The sequence below is a fragment of the Galeopterus variegatus genome, unplaced genomic scaffold (genome assembly GCF_000696425.1).
Source record: "Galeopterus variegatus unplaced genomic scaffold, G_variegatus-3.0.2 Scaffold3826, whole genome shotgun sequence".
Classification (NCBI taxonomy): domain Eukaryota; kingdom Metazoa; phylum Chordata; class Mammalia; order Dermoptera; family Cynocephalidae; genus Galeopterus; species Galeopterus variegatus.
Window position 1 is genome coordinate 159,424 of NW_007729937.1, and position 15,384 is coordinate 174,807.

The 15,384-nt window shown below is 42.9% G+C and overlaps 1 protein-coding gene across 1 annotated transcript in view; it reads right to left on the reverse strand.

Moving 5' to 3' along the window:
• The window catches only part of ATP8B1 (ATPase, aminophospholipid transporter, class I, type 8B, member 1), a 64,399-nt gene that overhangs the window by 35,911 nt on the left and 13,104 nt on the right, over positions 1–15,384 (reverse strand). Inside the window, exons 2-9 of the mRNA XM_008586096.1 lie at positions 6,436–6,533; positions 5,029–5,142; positions 2,694–2,792; positions 2,529–2,590; positions 2,020–2,092; positions 1,843–1,913; positions 311–393; positions 35–193 (exon numbers count right to left, since the gene is read on the reverse strand). Of these exons, the coding sequence (XP_008584318.1) occupies positions 35–193; positions 311–393; positions 1,843–1,913; positions 2,020–2,092; positions 2,529–2,590; positions 2,694–2,792; positions 5,029–5,142; positions 6,436–6,533 (759 nt within the window). The remainder of the gene's footprint in view (positions 1–34; positions 194–310; positions 394–1,842; positions 1,914–2,019; positions 2,093–2,528; positions 2,591–2,693; positions 2,793–5,028; positions 5,143–6,435; positions 6,534–15,384) is intronic.

Sequence of the window (15,384 nt, forward strand, 5' to 3'; positions counted from 1 at the left end):
AGCACATCAATTTCCCAAGAGACTCTTAAAATACCTGCAAAAATGACCAATCCATGGCAGACATCAGTGTTCCTAATCACACAGCCACGTAACAAAATTTTATCAGCATCCAAAGGAAAATTTCTGTTTCTCCAAAATAGTGTTCCCGTAAACTTATCTAGTCGGTTATTAGGTTCTTCACATTCAATAAAACCTTTAAAAAAAATGATTCACATAATTAATCACCTATGAAAGATATTCTGGCTTTAATCAATAGGGACTGGATCAAGCAACTAAAATTTCAAACAAAGTAGACACGTTTTGTACAAACCATCGAATGTTGCCAATGTATCTTCTCTTTGGAGACATTGGTCTGTGATTTCGAGTGCCATTTTGAACTTTAAATTGGTTTCTCTAAAGAAAAGGGAGAAAAGAATTAAATGAACAAATTTTGGAGTTCCAAAGGGAATATAAAGAAAATCACACTAAGTACCATTAGGCATATCTGGAAGTGCAGGTTAAATAAGTAGCTTTTTCTACTTTCAAACTCTCTGTTCACCCTGGAACTTCAGGTTTGGATGAGATTACGCCCCGAACTAGAGAAAAATTCCTGATCTTGGGATGTTGATCCAGTTTGCTGTTTGCTATTGTGAAGGTCAGGACTGAGGCACCCACAAGCCTCTTTCTCATTAACTTCTTACTAGCAGGGGGACTACCAAACTGCTGTTTAAAAATGTAGCTTCTAATATTTACTCTCACTAAATGATTAAATAAAACATATTTGTTACAGAAATTCTGTTTAGCCTTTGTCAACTTATTATCTTCCAGCGTGAATAACTGGATCATATGGTTTTGAAAGATAATTTCATTTGGGAAAGGTGGTGGTAGCCTCACCCCCAATACTTGGCCGGTCCTACTCACAGTGGTAACTGCATGTAGGGACAGGTTGGGGACATGGTCTGGAGAGCAAGGCTACCTCCTGACACTGGGTGGGCTTTTACAGGCTTCTCAAATACCCACTCAGAAAATTCCATATTATAGGAAGTTGACCAGTGGTTCTCAACTTCACCATTCTATTCTGACAGGACATGTTAGGATTTTATATCTTTGTAAGGCTTTAGAATCTCTCACTCCTGGGAATAATGGCTGCTTTATAGTTAAGACTGAATTGTCAACTAAACTGATCTATGGCACAAAGACAGACCTGGTTTCACGCACAGGATTTCAGATCTCCGTAAAGCAGCGTATGCACGTCTAGGGTGTGAGGAACAAGGAGCTCAGGGAGCAGGGTCCCTGACAGCCATTTACTGTGTGACCTTGGACGGGTTACTCCACCTCCCTGGGCCTCAGTGTCCTCATGGGTAATGTAGAGGTAATAATAATACTTGTCTCATGGGGTCCTGAGAAGATTAAATGAGCTAATATGTAAAGTGCCTACAACCTCACAAGCACTCAATAAGTGTATTAAAAGCTAGTCAAAAACAGAACTTTATGGTCTTTTAAGTGGTAGCATATAACTAAAACCAACAAAGAGAGAGTTCAAAATTGCCTACTGGCAAAGACTTTAAAAATATGTTTTCTCTGAAACAGATATTAATATCAATAGTTGTTCATATTTGTCTGGACACCACTCAGCAGTTTACAAAGGGCTCAGGCATACACTCTCCCGTCTGATCCTTTTACCTGCCCTGAGAGGTGGAGAAAGGCAGGTATGAAGAGCTCCACCTTACAGATGGGTAAAAAAAGAGTTCAGCACATAGGGACACTCCTGGACAGTCGTGGGAGACAGGGCTAGATCTCAGGGCTTCTTGTCCAGAGGGCACTGATTTCAGTGTAATAGATGTGCCTTCAAAACACACTTACCCATCTAGTTCAGCTGTTTCAACATAGCAGAGGCTGTTGGGTTCAGAGCTGGACAACAGCAGAATGTCCGCCTGTTAAAACAAAACACACGCATGAGACAGAGACCCCCAGGGTAAAACTGAGTGCCAGGTCAGAGGGGAGAACGAGGAATGAGAGAAGCCATGCTTATTCACTTACTGGAATAAAATCATTTTTTTTCAGACGAATGACGTCTCCAACTTGAATGTCTTTCCACTTGGTAATTTTGAACCTAAGTATTAAAAATAATAATACTTTATTGTTTTTCTAAGTTATAGGCAAGAGGATTATTATTCTTTCTGGAATTTCTGGGCTTCTAAGATTCTGGCAAATGTGTAAATCACAGGGTAAAAATTTGCTAAAAGTTCTCCCTTTTAATGACATAACCCCATTAAGTGGTCATGAGAATTGCATTATTCTCAGAAGGCACAAGACATGCCGATAATACAAAATCCCACCTGGCAACCGCCCATAATCCAATTTGGGTATAGCTTCAGGGCTGTAAAGGGGATATAACATCTGTCAGTTAAGAGAGGCCTTTACACTTAAAAAGTTGATGTTCTGATAAACTTCTAAGTTCTGCTAGTTACATCTAAATATGTTTCTAGACATTGTATTTATACATTACATCCTTGTAACTAAGTTACAAATTTAAAAAGGCACAGTACCTGCCATCCTTAATGACTTCACATGTCCTATTGTTTATTTCCTTATCCATTTTATGGCGAGCCTTGGGAAGGAAGAAGGGGCAATGTTTTAATCGCTTCATATGGAAGGTATTAACACCAAACTAAAATAAGCTCAAAGCAGCGAGTAGAAAAAGAAATCCTTACCACATCGTCCACCAGGTCTTTGATTGCAGTGATGCCCAGCACCAGAAGCAGGGGCACAAGTGTGGTGTACCACGCCAGGGTAGAGATTTGAGGAATTGCCTACAGGAAATAAAAAGGCTAATGCATGTCCCCATGAAAGCATATCTAGCTCGCAGGTGACCAACTGATCATTCTAAGCTTGCTAAGTCTACTGTCCATCATCACATGTCTCCATACACAGCATGTACAGAAAGGCATTTAAATATCCAACCAACCTCCTTCTAGTGGCTCTCTAGCTGCTGGCCACCTGGAACAGAGCCTGGAGGACAGTGGCTCCAGAGATTGTCTCATTGTAACCTCAACTGGACACCAAGGTTTTGTAACATGATACCTAAAAGAGAACTGCTCCTGGGCCGGACCGTGGCTCACTCGGGAGAGTGTGGTGCTGATAACACCAAGGCCCCAGGTTCGGATCCCATATGGGGATGGCCGGTTCGCTCACTGGCTGAGCGTGGTGCTGACAACACCAAGTCAAGGGTTAAGATCCCCTTACCGGTCATCTTTAAAAAAAAAAAAAGAGAACTGCTCTAAACCTTTTGTGAAACTTGTCATTAATCTGGGGGGTGGGAAGGAGTGGCATCAGGGAAGGAGTCCTTTAACTTTCAGAGAATGCATATATAGTAGACTCTGCACATAGGATGCTCAGCCAGTGGTTTCTGAGGGTTCCATGATGTAGGCAGAGATGGCTGTAGGTAGTAGCTGCCTCTGAAAGCTAGTGATCAGGTAGGGCGTCTTCGGGGGGCAATCAGAGAAAGTGCATCCTTCACAATCATTGTAATGGTCCAGCCGAGAAAGGGGATGGCCTTGCAGGATGCCCCACCTCCTCAAGACAGCTTCCACATTTGAATGAAAGATTGGGAAGCAAGTTTAAGATAGATCTCTGTAACCATCCTATTGGTCATATAATGTAGGGTTAAAATGACAGGCTTTGGAGTCAAACTCCTGGATCCAAGTGTTGCTCGCTCTACCACTTACGAACTACAGGACTTTGTTTTTGTTTGTTTGTTTGTTTGGCGGCTGGCAGCTGCAGGGATTAAACCCTGGACCTTGGTGTTATCAGTACCACACTCTAACCAACCAAGTAACCGGCCAGCCCCTGGGTCACAGGATTTGGAGCAAGTTCCTCTGCCTCAGCAGCCTCAGTTCTCCTCTGCACAAGGGAGGTCATGCTAGTATCTCCCTTCCTGAGTGCAAGAACCATGTGAACTAACAATGCGAGTAAAGGGCTGTCTGAGGTTATTACTGTCACCTTAATTTGATTGCTGCACCCTAAGAGAAGATAATTAGGGTGAGGTTAGAAGAGAGAAAGATCATCTCCCACAACACTGTGACTATGTGGAACGCTCTCTTGCCTGCTAGAAGGAAGTAAGGGAAAAGCAGCCCACTTACCACACAGCAGCACCCTATGATTTCTAGGTTTTATGTCTCACGTGCCTGTCTAAGCGTCCCCCTTGATAACAGGGCCGTCCTTTACTATCCAGGCAGCAGGTCTTGGAGTCTACAAAATCTGTTGAGCATTCATTTCTCCCCTCTCCACTCCATACATCCTCCCTCCCCAGTCAGACACACACGCTCCCATTTTCATAAAACCTTAGTGGGTGAATCCCAGCAGGTAGGACTGTTTCCCAAATCCAGTGTTTGATGTAAAGAATCAATAAAGCCAGGTGGACACACTGTCCTTTGTGACCTGCTTGTCAGGTACTAAAGTTTGATTCTGAGCACTAACTAGAGTTTGTAGCGTTCCCTTGAGTACAGCAACAGTCCCCACACAGACAAAAGTCATGCTATCCAGATAAGTAAAGCCTTTGCCACAAGTAAGAAAAAACTTCAGAAAATGGTAGCTCTTTTCTAATGTAAAACCAGTTCGCAAAAATAATTTATTAGATTTATAACCAAAATACTAATACAAATCAATAATATTCTTAGGGAAATTAGGCATCTAAATGCAAAAATAAAGGACAAACACAATAAAATTGGTTTAATTTTAAAAGCACAAATAATATTACGAAGTGAAGATCTTAATTTTATTCACTTCAGGGATAGCAGTTTTAACACACATTGGTATGAAATGGAATTTTTAGAAATTCAGAATTAGAATAATATCTCCAGTTGCTCCCTTTCCTTGTTCATTTAACACTGATTGAGTTGTTTCTGTGTGTGAGGCACTGCTCCCTTAGGAACAGAGCCCTGATGTTATCATAAAACAATCTCAAGATTATTCACATTGTGTGTACACAACTTAAGTGTTTTGAGTCACCATAATTCAAAACAGATTTAAGATATCAAAGGGCATTACCTGTAAGATAAGGAGGCACAGGAAATAGGAATTGGCTGCTCTCTTAAATTGTTCAAGCAAGTTCATTGGTAGAAAAGTAAAAGCATTATACTTGTATGTTTTAATTGCATTATTCTGTTGGAAAAAATAACAAAGTCATTCTAAATAATGCCACACATTTATCACAATGTATTCACATCTGCCAAAATCACTAAGTTCCATGGCCTGCAGTGACACAGGGATGTAATTTGCCAGTCAGAAAGATATTGAGATTTCTTTTAAGCTTTTAATTCTAGCTGGGCCTCAAAATGCCTACTCAGAGTTTTATGTTAGAGACAGTAATAAGATAGGGACATCAGACTGCCACCAAATGGATTTTGCTGTCAGATTCTTTGATCCATTAGATCCTCTTATAAAACAGGGTAAAGGTAGACATCAACATGGGCAAAACACGAAAAGGAACCCTTTTATTTAAGGGGGGATGGAGGTTACTGGGTAAGAAGGAGTAAAAGACACTGTTGTGGGTTGAATTGCATCCCCCAAAAGATATATTCAAGTCCTAACCCCAGTACCTGTGAATGTGATCTTATTTGGAAATAGGGTCTTTGTAGATGTAATCAAGATGAAGTCATACAGGATTAGGTTAGGCCCTAATCCAGCGACTGGTCCTTATAAGAAAAGTTGTGCACAGATACACAGAAAGAACGCCACGTGAAAATGGAGGCAGAGACTAGAGTGATGTGTCTATGAGCCAAGGATTACCAAGGACTGCCAGCAACTACCAACAGCTAGGGGAGAGGCATTAATAGACTTCTGCCTCAGATCTTCCAGAAGGAACTAATCCTGCCAACACCTTGATTTCAGACTTCTAGCCCCCTAAACTTTAAGAGAATAAACTGTTGTAGTTTTAAGCCGCCCAGTACTGGCACTTTGTTATGGCAGCCCTAGGAAACTAAAACAGACACTTCACAACATGTAAGCCTACGTTTAGCAGGTGTTCTTTACCATATTTCAAAGGTAATAAGCATTTTTTAGGTGAAAATGTCTTTAAAGTCTCTAAATCCATCCTAAGCAGAGGAGGGGTAGATAAGTTATTAAGATTCCTTTCAAAGTCATTACTTTCAAACATAAGGCTTTCTGTGACATTACTATATATTCTTTCGTATAACATTAAGAGAGTTTTGCACATACAGAGAGAAATTTTCAATCTACATAATTCTGTTTTGTTTCAAGTCACTCCTACCCACCCTCAGGGTAGTTAAACTTCAATAAAAATGACATTCCATAGAACTAACAATAATTATCAGTAGCCCCAGGCTAGTGGTTACCTGGAAGGCAGGTACAGCATGAAGCCAGTAAGAATGATGGCTATTGGAAAAATAAACTGGGTTTTAATAAAAATAAATTAAGAAGTTAACATCAACTTACCGCATATTTACTTTCCTTAATACAAAAGAACTTCGTGTTCATAAACTGAGGTTGTTCATGGTACTTTCGATCATTTGCTTTGACTTGCCATGTACAATCTTTAAAAAAGAGGAAAAAAAAGTCCGTAAGTAGAAAACTAACATGTTGTTATGAGCTGAATTGTGTTCTTCCTGGATTCATCTGTTGACGTCCTAATTCCCTGTTCCTCAGAATGTGACCTTACTTGGAAACAGGGTAATTCGAGATGTAATCAAATTAAAGCCAGGTCATTAGAGTGGACCCTTGTCCAATATGACTGATATCCTTAAAAAAGGGGGAAATTTGGGACTGCAGGTCCTGAAGTGCGGCCGCAGTAGGTGAGTGGCCATGGTGGCCTCCGTGGCTATCTGAATTTTTTTCAGGGCAAATGATGTGAGAGTTGGTACACTAGTTAGAGAAGACAAATATGGAAACAAATACTAGGAAGACAACAAGCAATTTTTTAGCCGTCATCGATGGGTTACATATACTACTGAAATGAAGGGCAGAAACATACTCCAGGATGTGGGTGGAAGCGTGGTGCCTGCTGAATGGCACCACTGGCTTCACTGTATGACCGATGATCCTCCAACAACAAAACACCCACTGCTCATAGATTCGTTTGGACAAACCATAAATTCAGTGTGAGTGGCACTCCAGAACAGTATGTACCTTACTCCATCACTAGAAAGAAGATTCAGGAACGGGTTCCACCTTCAATACCTTACAAGTAAAAGCAATGAGAAATAGTTTCAACATGTAAAATATGGGACTTTTTATGTAGTTGCACTTTTACTGCTTGTCATTAACTTGATTAAAATTCTTTAATTAAGCAAAAAAAAATGGGGGGGTGGAATTTGGACACAGAGATAGAGGGATAATGATGGCAAGTCAGAGGAGAAGACGGCTGTCTACAAGACAAGAAGAGAGGCCTGGGACAGATTCTTCCCTCATAGCCCTCAGGAGGAACCAGCCCTGCCGACACCTTAATCTCAGCTTCTAGCCTCCAGAACTGCGAGACAATAAATTTCTGTTAAGTCACCCAGATGGTGGTAGTGAGTTACAGCAGCCCTAGCAAACTAATAAACGTGTTGTTACTTGACCATGGCTCATAGAACATTAAAATTCTGAAAGAGTAATCCTCATCTAAACATGCCCCAGACTAAAATCCCACAGCCCCAGAAGGCCATAGCTAAATTAAGTTAAATTATCTCTTCAATCTCTTTTGCTTGGTTTGTAAGATTTACTGCATTAAATATTTAGTGAGTGAATAAATCAAAGAAAAAGGGCTTCTCCAACTAATTCAACACCCTTGAGTCCTGATCATAGATCAGTCTTGTACCCTGCTTTCCCCTGACCACCAGTGTCTATTGTCTTTCCAGGTCCATTTCACGTACTTAACACCACATTCACAGTGCTTAGTGGACTCCATCCGTTCAGTTACCAGGTCTAAATTCCAGGAATGTTATTTGTTTGCTGAAGAGGCCATTTCTCTTCCAACAGGCATCCCATACAACACTTTTCCCTACTCCTCCCCACCAAACTGATTCTTTCTAACCTGATTCTTGGGGTGGTTTTCTCCATGGTCACTGGAAGATGTCGTCTCCTGGGTTAATAGAACAATCCCCAACTCTGTGGAGGCCTCTGCATGCACCTTCCTGCTCACATCTCCCTCCTTCTCACCCAGCAGCCAACCACACCCCCAACATCTGTGCTTACTGTCATCCCCACATGAGGCTCCTGGGCCTGACTTTATCCTGATCTCCCTGGAGCTCTGTAGCTGCTGGACAATTCCTACCTTTGCCACAGGTGTCCCCAGCTGAGACAGCCTGTGCACTGCAGAAGCCCTCCACTGGTGACCTCTTAAGATAAATGTGTTTTTCCCCTATAGCCAAAGATATCTTCCCCTGTGTCTGGAGGGTACACAGCTGCAGGCGGAAAGTCCAGACAGAGGCCAGCTTTGAGTGTAGCTGCTGTTTCTCGTGGGCATGGCCAGAGATCTTTACAAGCTTCAGGAGAGGGAGGCTGGGTTAGCTCTGAGGTCATTGTAGATGTGTGGCCACGTCCAGACGGGCCACAGCATGACACCAGGTGGTAAGTGTGAGGCCCACGGTCTCCTTCTGGACTCACCTGTGCACATCGATCACATCTGCTCTTTTGCTGATCTGGATAAAGCTGTTCAAACACTGGTGTCTACGTGATGGCAGCCTACCCTCCTTGGATGGCTGTCGCTGCAGGTCCCCTCTGGATGTGCTGAGTGTGCCCACTTCCCTATTCACTCCCACTATCCCTTACTCAACACAGCTCTGCCTCTGGCTTTGGATCCTGAAAATCACAGCGCCAGCTAGACGGAGCAACTGCAACTACCCACCTCCTTCCAGGAGGCTGCCTTGACCCAGACCCCACCACAGGGCAGCTGTCATCCTCTGCAGCCTTCTGTGTCCTGCCCTTCACCTCTGCCCCCTCCACACACACGTTTCTCTCCTCTCCTCTATCTGCTGCCCCCCTGGTCAGGCCCCCCCAGCCCTACAGGGGTGTGGCTGCCCCTGCAGCAGGAATGAGGCACACGTGTACCCTGGGGCTTACTGAGGTGAATATGTCCCCACGAGGGAAGACAGAAGTTAGCCCTCCCTGCCGCACACTCACTCTACATCCCCTTCAGTACAGCTATGACACTGTCACTCCAGCCCATGGCCACCAAGGCCCAGGTTCTCTTCCTCTCCCCAGTCTGATTCCTGGGGGAGACTGGGAACATGCCAAGCTTGTCTTTATATCCCTCCCAGGTTCTCCAAGTGTTCTGCACATGGTGACACTACAAAATACCTTCTAAATGAATAGGAAAGGTAAAAATCACAAATGGTGGGACGCAGTTTACCTCTGGCTCAATTCCTTTCTATCTCAATGGTTGACTTACTGGTGGAGCCCAGCACCTAATGGAAATTTAGGCCAATGGGACCTTCCAACACAAATATGGCTAACCAGCCGTCCGGGAGATTTCCACCCTCCTATTTCGTCTTTTCCCATCTACTCCTGAATTTTGCTGTCCTGTAGTGTCCAGCTCTATGGCTAACATTGGTCCAGTGCTTACCACGTGCCAGGCATCATGTCAAGTAATTGTATCTCAATTTTACAGCAGAGGAAACTGAGGCACAGGGAGATCAGTGACTTGACCAGTGGTAGGAGAATCAGAGTGCAAACTCTGGCAGTCTGACCTCCCAAGTCCAGCCTCTCCATCTACCTCGCTATTCTGACTAGGACTTCTTTTGTGACTTAAGCTCCAAACTACTGTGAGAACTTCTCTGCCAGCAAACTGCCTTGGGATGGTCACTTACTAGAACAGAACCAACCTCTCCACTGCTGCCCAAGTATTGGGCTGTGCTTGGTCTCCCAACAGGAAGGCATAAGCACGTTACTGCTGTGAAAGCTCAAGACAAGTATGCTATCGATCGGGAGGAAAACCCGAGGGAGCACATCTTCAGCATTAGGCTCTCTGGGAACATGCACGCCAGATGAACTTCCCCTGAGTGACACACACGCATGAGTAACCCAGGCTTTGATGAGCCCCTCCCCCCAAAACCGGCGGGGAAGGGCAATTAACAACTAGTGTGGCACAGCCATTTTTGGAGATAGGAATACATGAAAGAAAAATTATAAAGTTATCAATCTTACAACTATAATAGTAAAAATAAAAATATTGTATTTTCGAAAATACTGTATTTCATTTTTTTTAAATGGCTCATTTTCTAGACTTCTACTCCATGTGGAATACAGATAATATTGCAAAAGGAACAAGTGCAGACTACTGCAGAATGCAAATAATTAACCTGGTCACATTTTTAAAATCACAATGACATTACTGAATATTTTTCTCGCATCACTTTGGGTGCCATTCATTGGGTAATCATAACTGTTGTGTCATTACAAATGGAAATGTTCCTAGCATCTTTCGAGCTCAAGTACAATTTTATCAAAAGGGAAAATGGAACTATACAACTACTCCTAAGCACTGTAATAATGAATGCAATCAGAACATTTCTTTCCCACTCAAAAAGGAAATTTAAATGAAAGTATGTAAAAAACAATTTATAGGTAATCTTGATTCCATTCTACTTTATGATAATTTGCAAATGTGTGTGCTTTTAATGATTTACTTTAGCTCACAGATGACTTGTGGCACATCCCAGCCCCCCGTGTTCTAGAATAACATTGAAAGTCACTGTTCTAAATTTCAGGAAGTCTCAGAAGAAAAACAGACAAGACTCCTCGAGAAGAGAGAAAAGGCTAATGATAAAGGATAAAAATCAATCTCAGACTACACCGCCCAACTATTGAGCTGGATATAATGAGCCTTCCCACTCTTCCTTTGGCCCCCCTCGTGGCTTCGTAAATTCACTTCCTAATCACACCCCCAGCCAGTGTTGCTGTGTCGGGCCTCAGCAGTCCCCCCTCATTCCCTGCCCATTTTGATTTGGATGCCCTAGACAGAAGGCGGTATCTGACTTCACACAGAGTCAGCAAGGAGTTACCAGAAATAACCTTGGTCTCTTTATTTTACACTTTTGATGACACCGTGGGGGGCCTGGAGAAAATAACCAGTATGTTTTCATCAGTGACTGAACCACAGGAGCGTTGCTACTTCATTTTGGAAATCTGGTTACAGTCAAGTAATCAATAACCCTATTTCTCGTTAAAGCTACTCAAGGCTAATTCAGACAAATCAGCAGGCAAACAAACTGATGTCTTCTCCTGATTCTTCCCTAAGTTTTGAGCTAATGGCTCAAGCAGAATTGCAATCAGAGACCATAAAAAATGTGAAAACCGTGTTCTATGGTCAAATACGTTTGAAGAAGACAGCATCCCTCATCCCTCTCTTGGACATTCAGTGGACTCATTAGTACATTAAAGGCTCTGAGAAGTCCTGTGCTAAAGACACTTAGGCTGCAAAACAGCACTTGGAGGTATTTATCTTTTTGACAAAACATTTAAGTGCCCACTTGGAACAGAAAACTTTATTAGACACTTGGACTACACGGCCAATTTATAGAAAAAGTAGGTATTTTGCCCCATTTTCTAGAATGGAAATATTGACAGAGAAAAGAGAAGAAATTATACATTTACCAGCAAAAAAATGCACCTTCATCATATGGCTCTTTAGTTAAATGCTAGAAAGATAACTAACAAGAGTTATGCTGACAAAACCATCACTGCACGTGACCACAGATATATTCAACATCAGCCACATGTAGCTCAGAATCATCCTGTGAGTCTAGGGAATGTTTGTGTCATTAATACATCCAAATACTACTATGTGATGTCCAGAGTTCCCACGGTCCCCACGTCCTTTGATCACTGCCATCTGGAAAAGGAAGTAAGCTCCGCCTTGCCCCTCACTCATTGCTGGCTTTGAATTCTTGCTTACAGATCCGCCAACCACCAAAAAGCTGTACTGGTTGGTACAAGCACCCACAAACCAGGAGAGTAAAAAGATCAACAGATTGACATCAAAAAGGAGAAAAAAACAAACCAAGCAGAGAGAGAAATGGGTAAAAAACACAGGAGACAGTTCATACAAAGGGAGATTCAAATGGCTCTTAAATATGTAAAAAGATACTTAAGTTCACAAAAGAGAAATGCAGTTCTTCATCAGGGACCTATAATGGCAAACCATTGGCAAGGAGTAAAGAATGTCATAACACTCTGCGTGAAAAGAGAGTGGAGAAACCCTCTGAGTCACCTCCATGGAGAGCAATTTGGCCATATCTCAAAATCTGACACACACATGCACCGACCGAGCAATCCTACTTCTAGCAATTATCCCCCATGTGCATACTCATGCATGAGAGGGATGATTACTGCAGGGCCACCAATGCAGCTCTGTATACTGGAAAGATAAGAAACGACCTAAATGCCTACCAAGAGCATCTAATTAAACATCCATATGATGAAAGCCTAGGCAGTCAGCAAAAAAGAATGAGGTGTCCTTATGTGTACCATAGGGACATTCTCCAAATGGCCATGCTAAATGACAAAAGCAGAAGGCTGTCCACCGTCCTGTGCTTTCAGCTCTGTGAGGCACAGAATTAATACACAATGTGAATGCACACACGCACACACATGCACGTGTGTGTTTATGTCCATGTGTGTCTATGGGCATACAAGGCACGGGTTTGTAAGTGTTCTTTACACATACAAGTGTGTGTATATCTTGGGAAGGACATCTGAGAAATGGGTTACAGCAGCTTCTCTCTGGGAAAGGAAATGGCATGGCTACGGGACAGGGAGGGACATCATTTCCCTCACACCCTTTCATAACTGGACTCATTTGCATGTATCACCTTTAAAAAATATGTTCGTGACTCTATTCCTTTCCTCTACTGGTTTCCATATAAAGCAAATATGTAAGCTTCTTGGTTTTCTTATGGCCATTATGCCGTTACGTTTAACCTTTTTTATGTGTATTATTCTAGAGGCAGTGGGATGGTGGGTGGGAATAAATAAACAGTGGAGAATACTGGACAAGATGGAATCCTATATAGTCATGGAAATGAACCATATTTATACTCAACAATGTGAGTAAATCTTAAAAATATCTTTGAAGCCAGTCACACACAAATACATACTGTATGATTCCATGTACACACAAAGTTCAGAAACATGCAAAACTAAACTACAGCGCTTAGAGATATATATTTAGGTGGCAAAATTATAAAGAAAATCAAGGGAGTTGTTGCTGTAAAAACAAGGATGGAGGTTACCTCTGAGAGAGGCTGGGACTATGGAGGGACATTTGGGGGACCTCAGGGACACTGGCAACATGCTCCTGCTTGACCTGGATGGTAGTTACACATGTGTTCACTTAGTAACTATCTGTTCAACTATGTGCTATGTGTTCTATGCACTTTTCAGTATCTTAAAATATAAAGAAAGAAATAAAAAGGAAGCAAGAATAAGCCAAAAAGAAAGTTAGAGATAGGAGGAAAATAGTCCAGGATCCTGATGGTGGCAAGAATTCAGCATAGGGAATGGCATTTACTCTTTGCTGAACAAGTGAGAGAATCTGTAACCTAACAAGGCAGCCAAGCCAGGTTCTCCTTTGGGCTTTGCTTGGATGTGGCCTGGGAGAGAGTCAAACGAGGGGGTGTGGGGAATATGCCTTGTCCTTTCTCCTCTTCCTCCTCTTCCTTTACTGGCAGAATTTGAGGGTAGCTTTTAAGAATCAACTCAAGGGACACCTCTTTCAAAAAGTGTCCACTGGCACTACCACATCCTGGCAGGAATTATTGCTGCTCCACGAGGGGGTGTGGGGAATATGCCTTGTCCTTTCTCCTCTTCCTCCTCTTCCTTTACTGGCAGAATTTGAGGGCAGCTTTTAAGAATCAACTCAAGGTACACCTCTTTCAAAAAGTGTCCACTGGCACTACCACATCCTGGCAGGAATTATTGCTGCTCCTTAGAATTCCCTACTGCCAAGTGTTTATCATGACATTTATTTATTACTATTATTATTTTTTTTTTGTATTTGAACCCTTGACCCTGGTGTTATAATACCAAATGAGCTAACCGGCCAGCCCTTATCATGACATTTAGAACATTGTCTTAGAATTATGTTTATTATTATTTTTTTTTTGTATTTGAACCCTTGACCCTGGTGTTATAATACCATGCTCTAACCAAATGAGCTAACCGGCCAGCCCTTATCATGACATTTAGAACATTGTCTTAGAATTATGTATTTAAGTATTTCTCTCTCCCCCTACCCTGGTTAGACAGTGGGCTCCTTGAGGGTGGGGACTGTGCTTAATTGATAGATGGTTTCTCTCTGAAACGGGTTCCAGTTCTACTTTATCCCAGTGCTTCTCAAACTTTAGTGTGCATGAGACTCGCGTGGAGGGCTTGTGAAAACACACTGCTAGGTCCCATCCCCAGAGTTTTGGATGCCCCAGTTATGGTGCGGTGCCTGGCAACCAGCATTTCCTCTCTCACCCCTGCTGCCAGGAGGCAATCTGTCCTCTCTTGGGTCACTGGTGCATATCAGTCCCTGGGCCCCACGTGTGCTGGTTCTTCCACTCAAACCTGGGCCCAGGCTGCTCAGCCACCAGGGGTAGCTAGTTTTCCTAAATTAGGCTCAACCACTATTCACACTCACAGTCTCTGAAACACATAGAGGGGGAGAACGCGGGTCAGCTGCAGTCATGATTCTTTGTAGCAGGGGTTCTCAAAGTGAGGGTTCCACGCCAGCAGCAGTAGCATCACCTCAGAGCGTGTCAGAGCATGTTAGAAATGCTGGTTCTCAGGCACCACCCCACAGATCATGAGTGTGGATAGATCACAGGAATCGTGTTGGAGGAAGAGCAGCGAGCCAAGAGTGGACTGCCATATGTAAGTCATTGGTTAAGGAGGAATCTATGAAAGAGTCTACAAGGCTCCGAGAGATCAGGAGAACTGGTGTATAAGTGTATTGCTAGGGCTAGGGCTCACAGACCCCTCAATCCCATTGTACAGACTGGCTCACAAACCCTTCACATACAAGTCCACAAGCTACGTAATAGGAAAAGATCCTGGGAGCCGTGGGTGAAAAATTAATAGGCTTTATTCAGAGCTCGGAGCAGCTGCCCTAGTGGCCTCCCAGAGCGTCCCGAGAAGCACCACATATCAGAGCCATTAGTCCTTTATACTTAGGTCCATAACCCAGGACACTTGGGTGCCCATATGCAATTACATTGGATAGTAACCAAGGAACACCTGCACACGCATGGATTTTTACAGCAAATGTTTGGCAAGATTCTGAACATCTGAGGGGCTCTGACCATTTTCCTATATTTTCCCAGCAAGAAGTGGGAGGGCGTGAGCAATGGTAGCCAGTACAGACATGCCAAGCAAGAAAGGACAAGAGAAGCCCAATGATTTGGTGATCAGAAAGTCACACTGGTG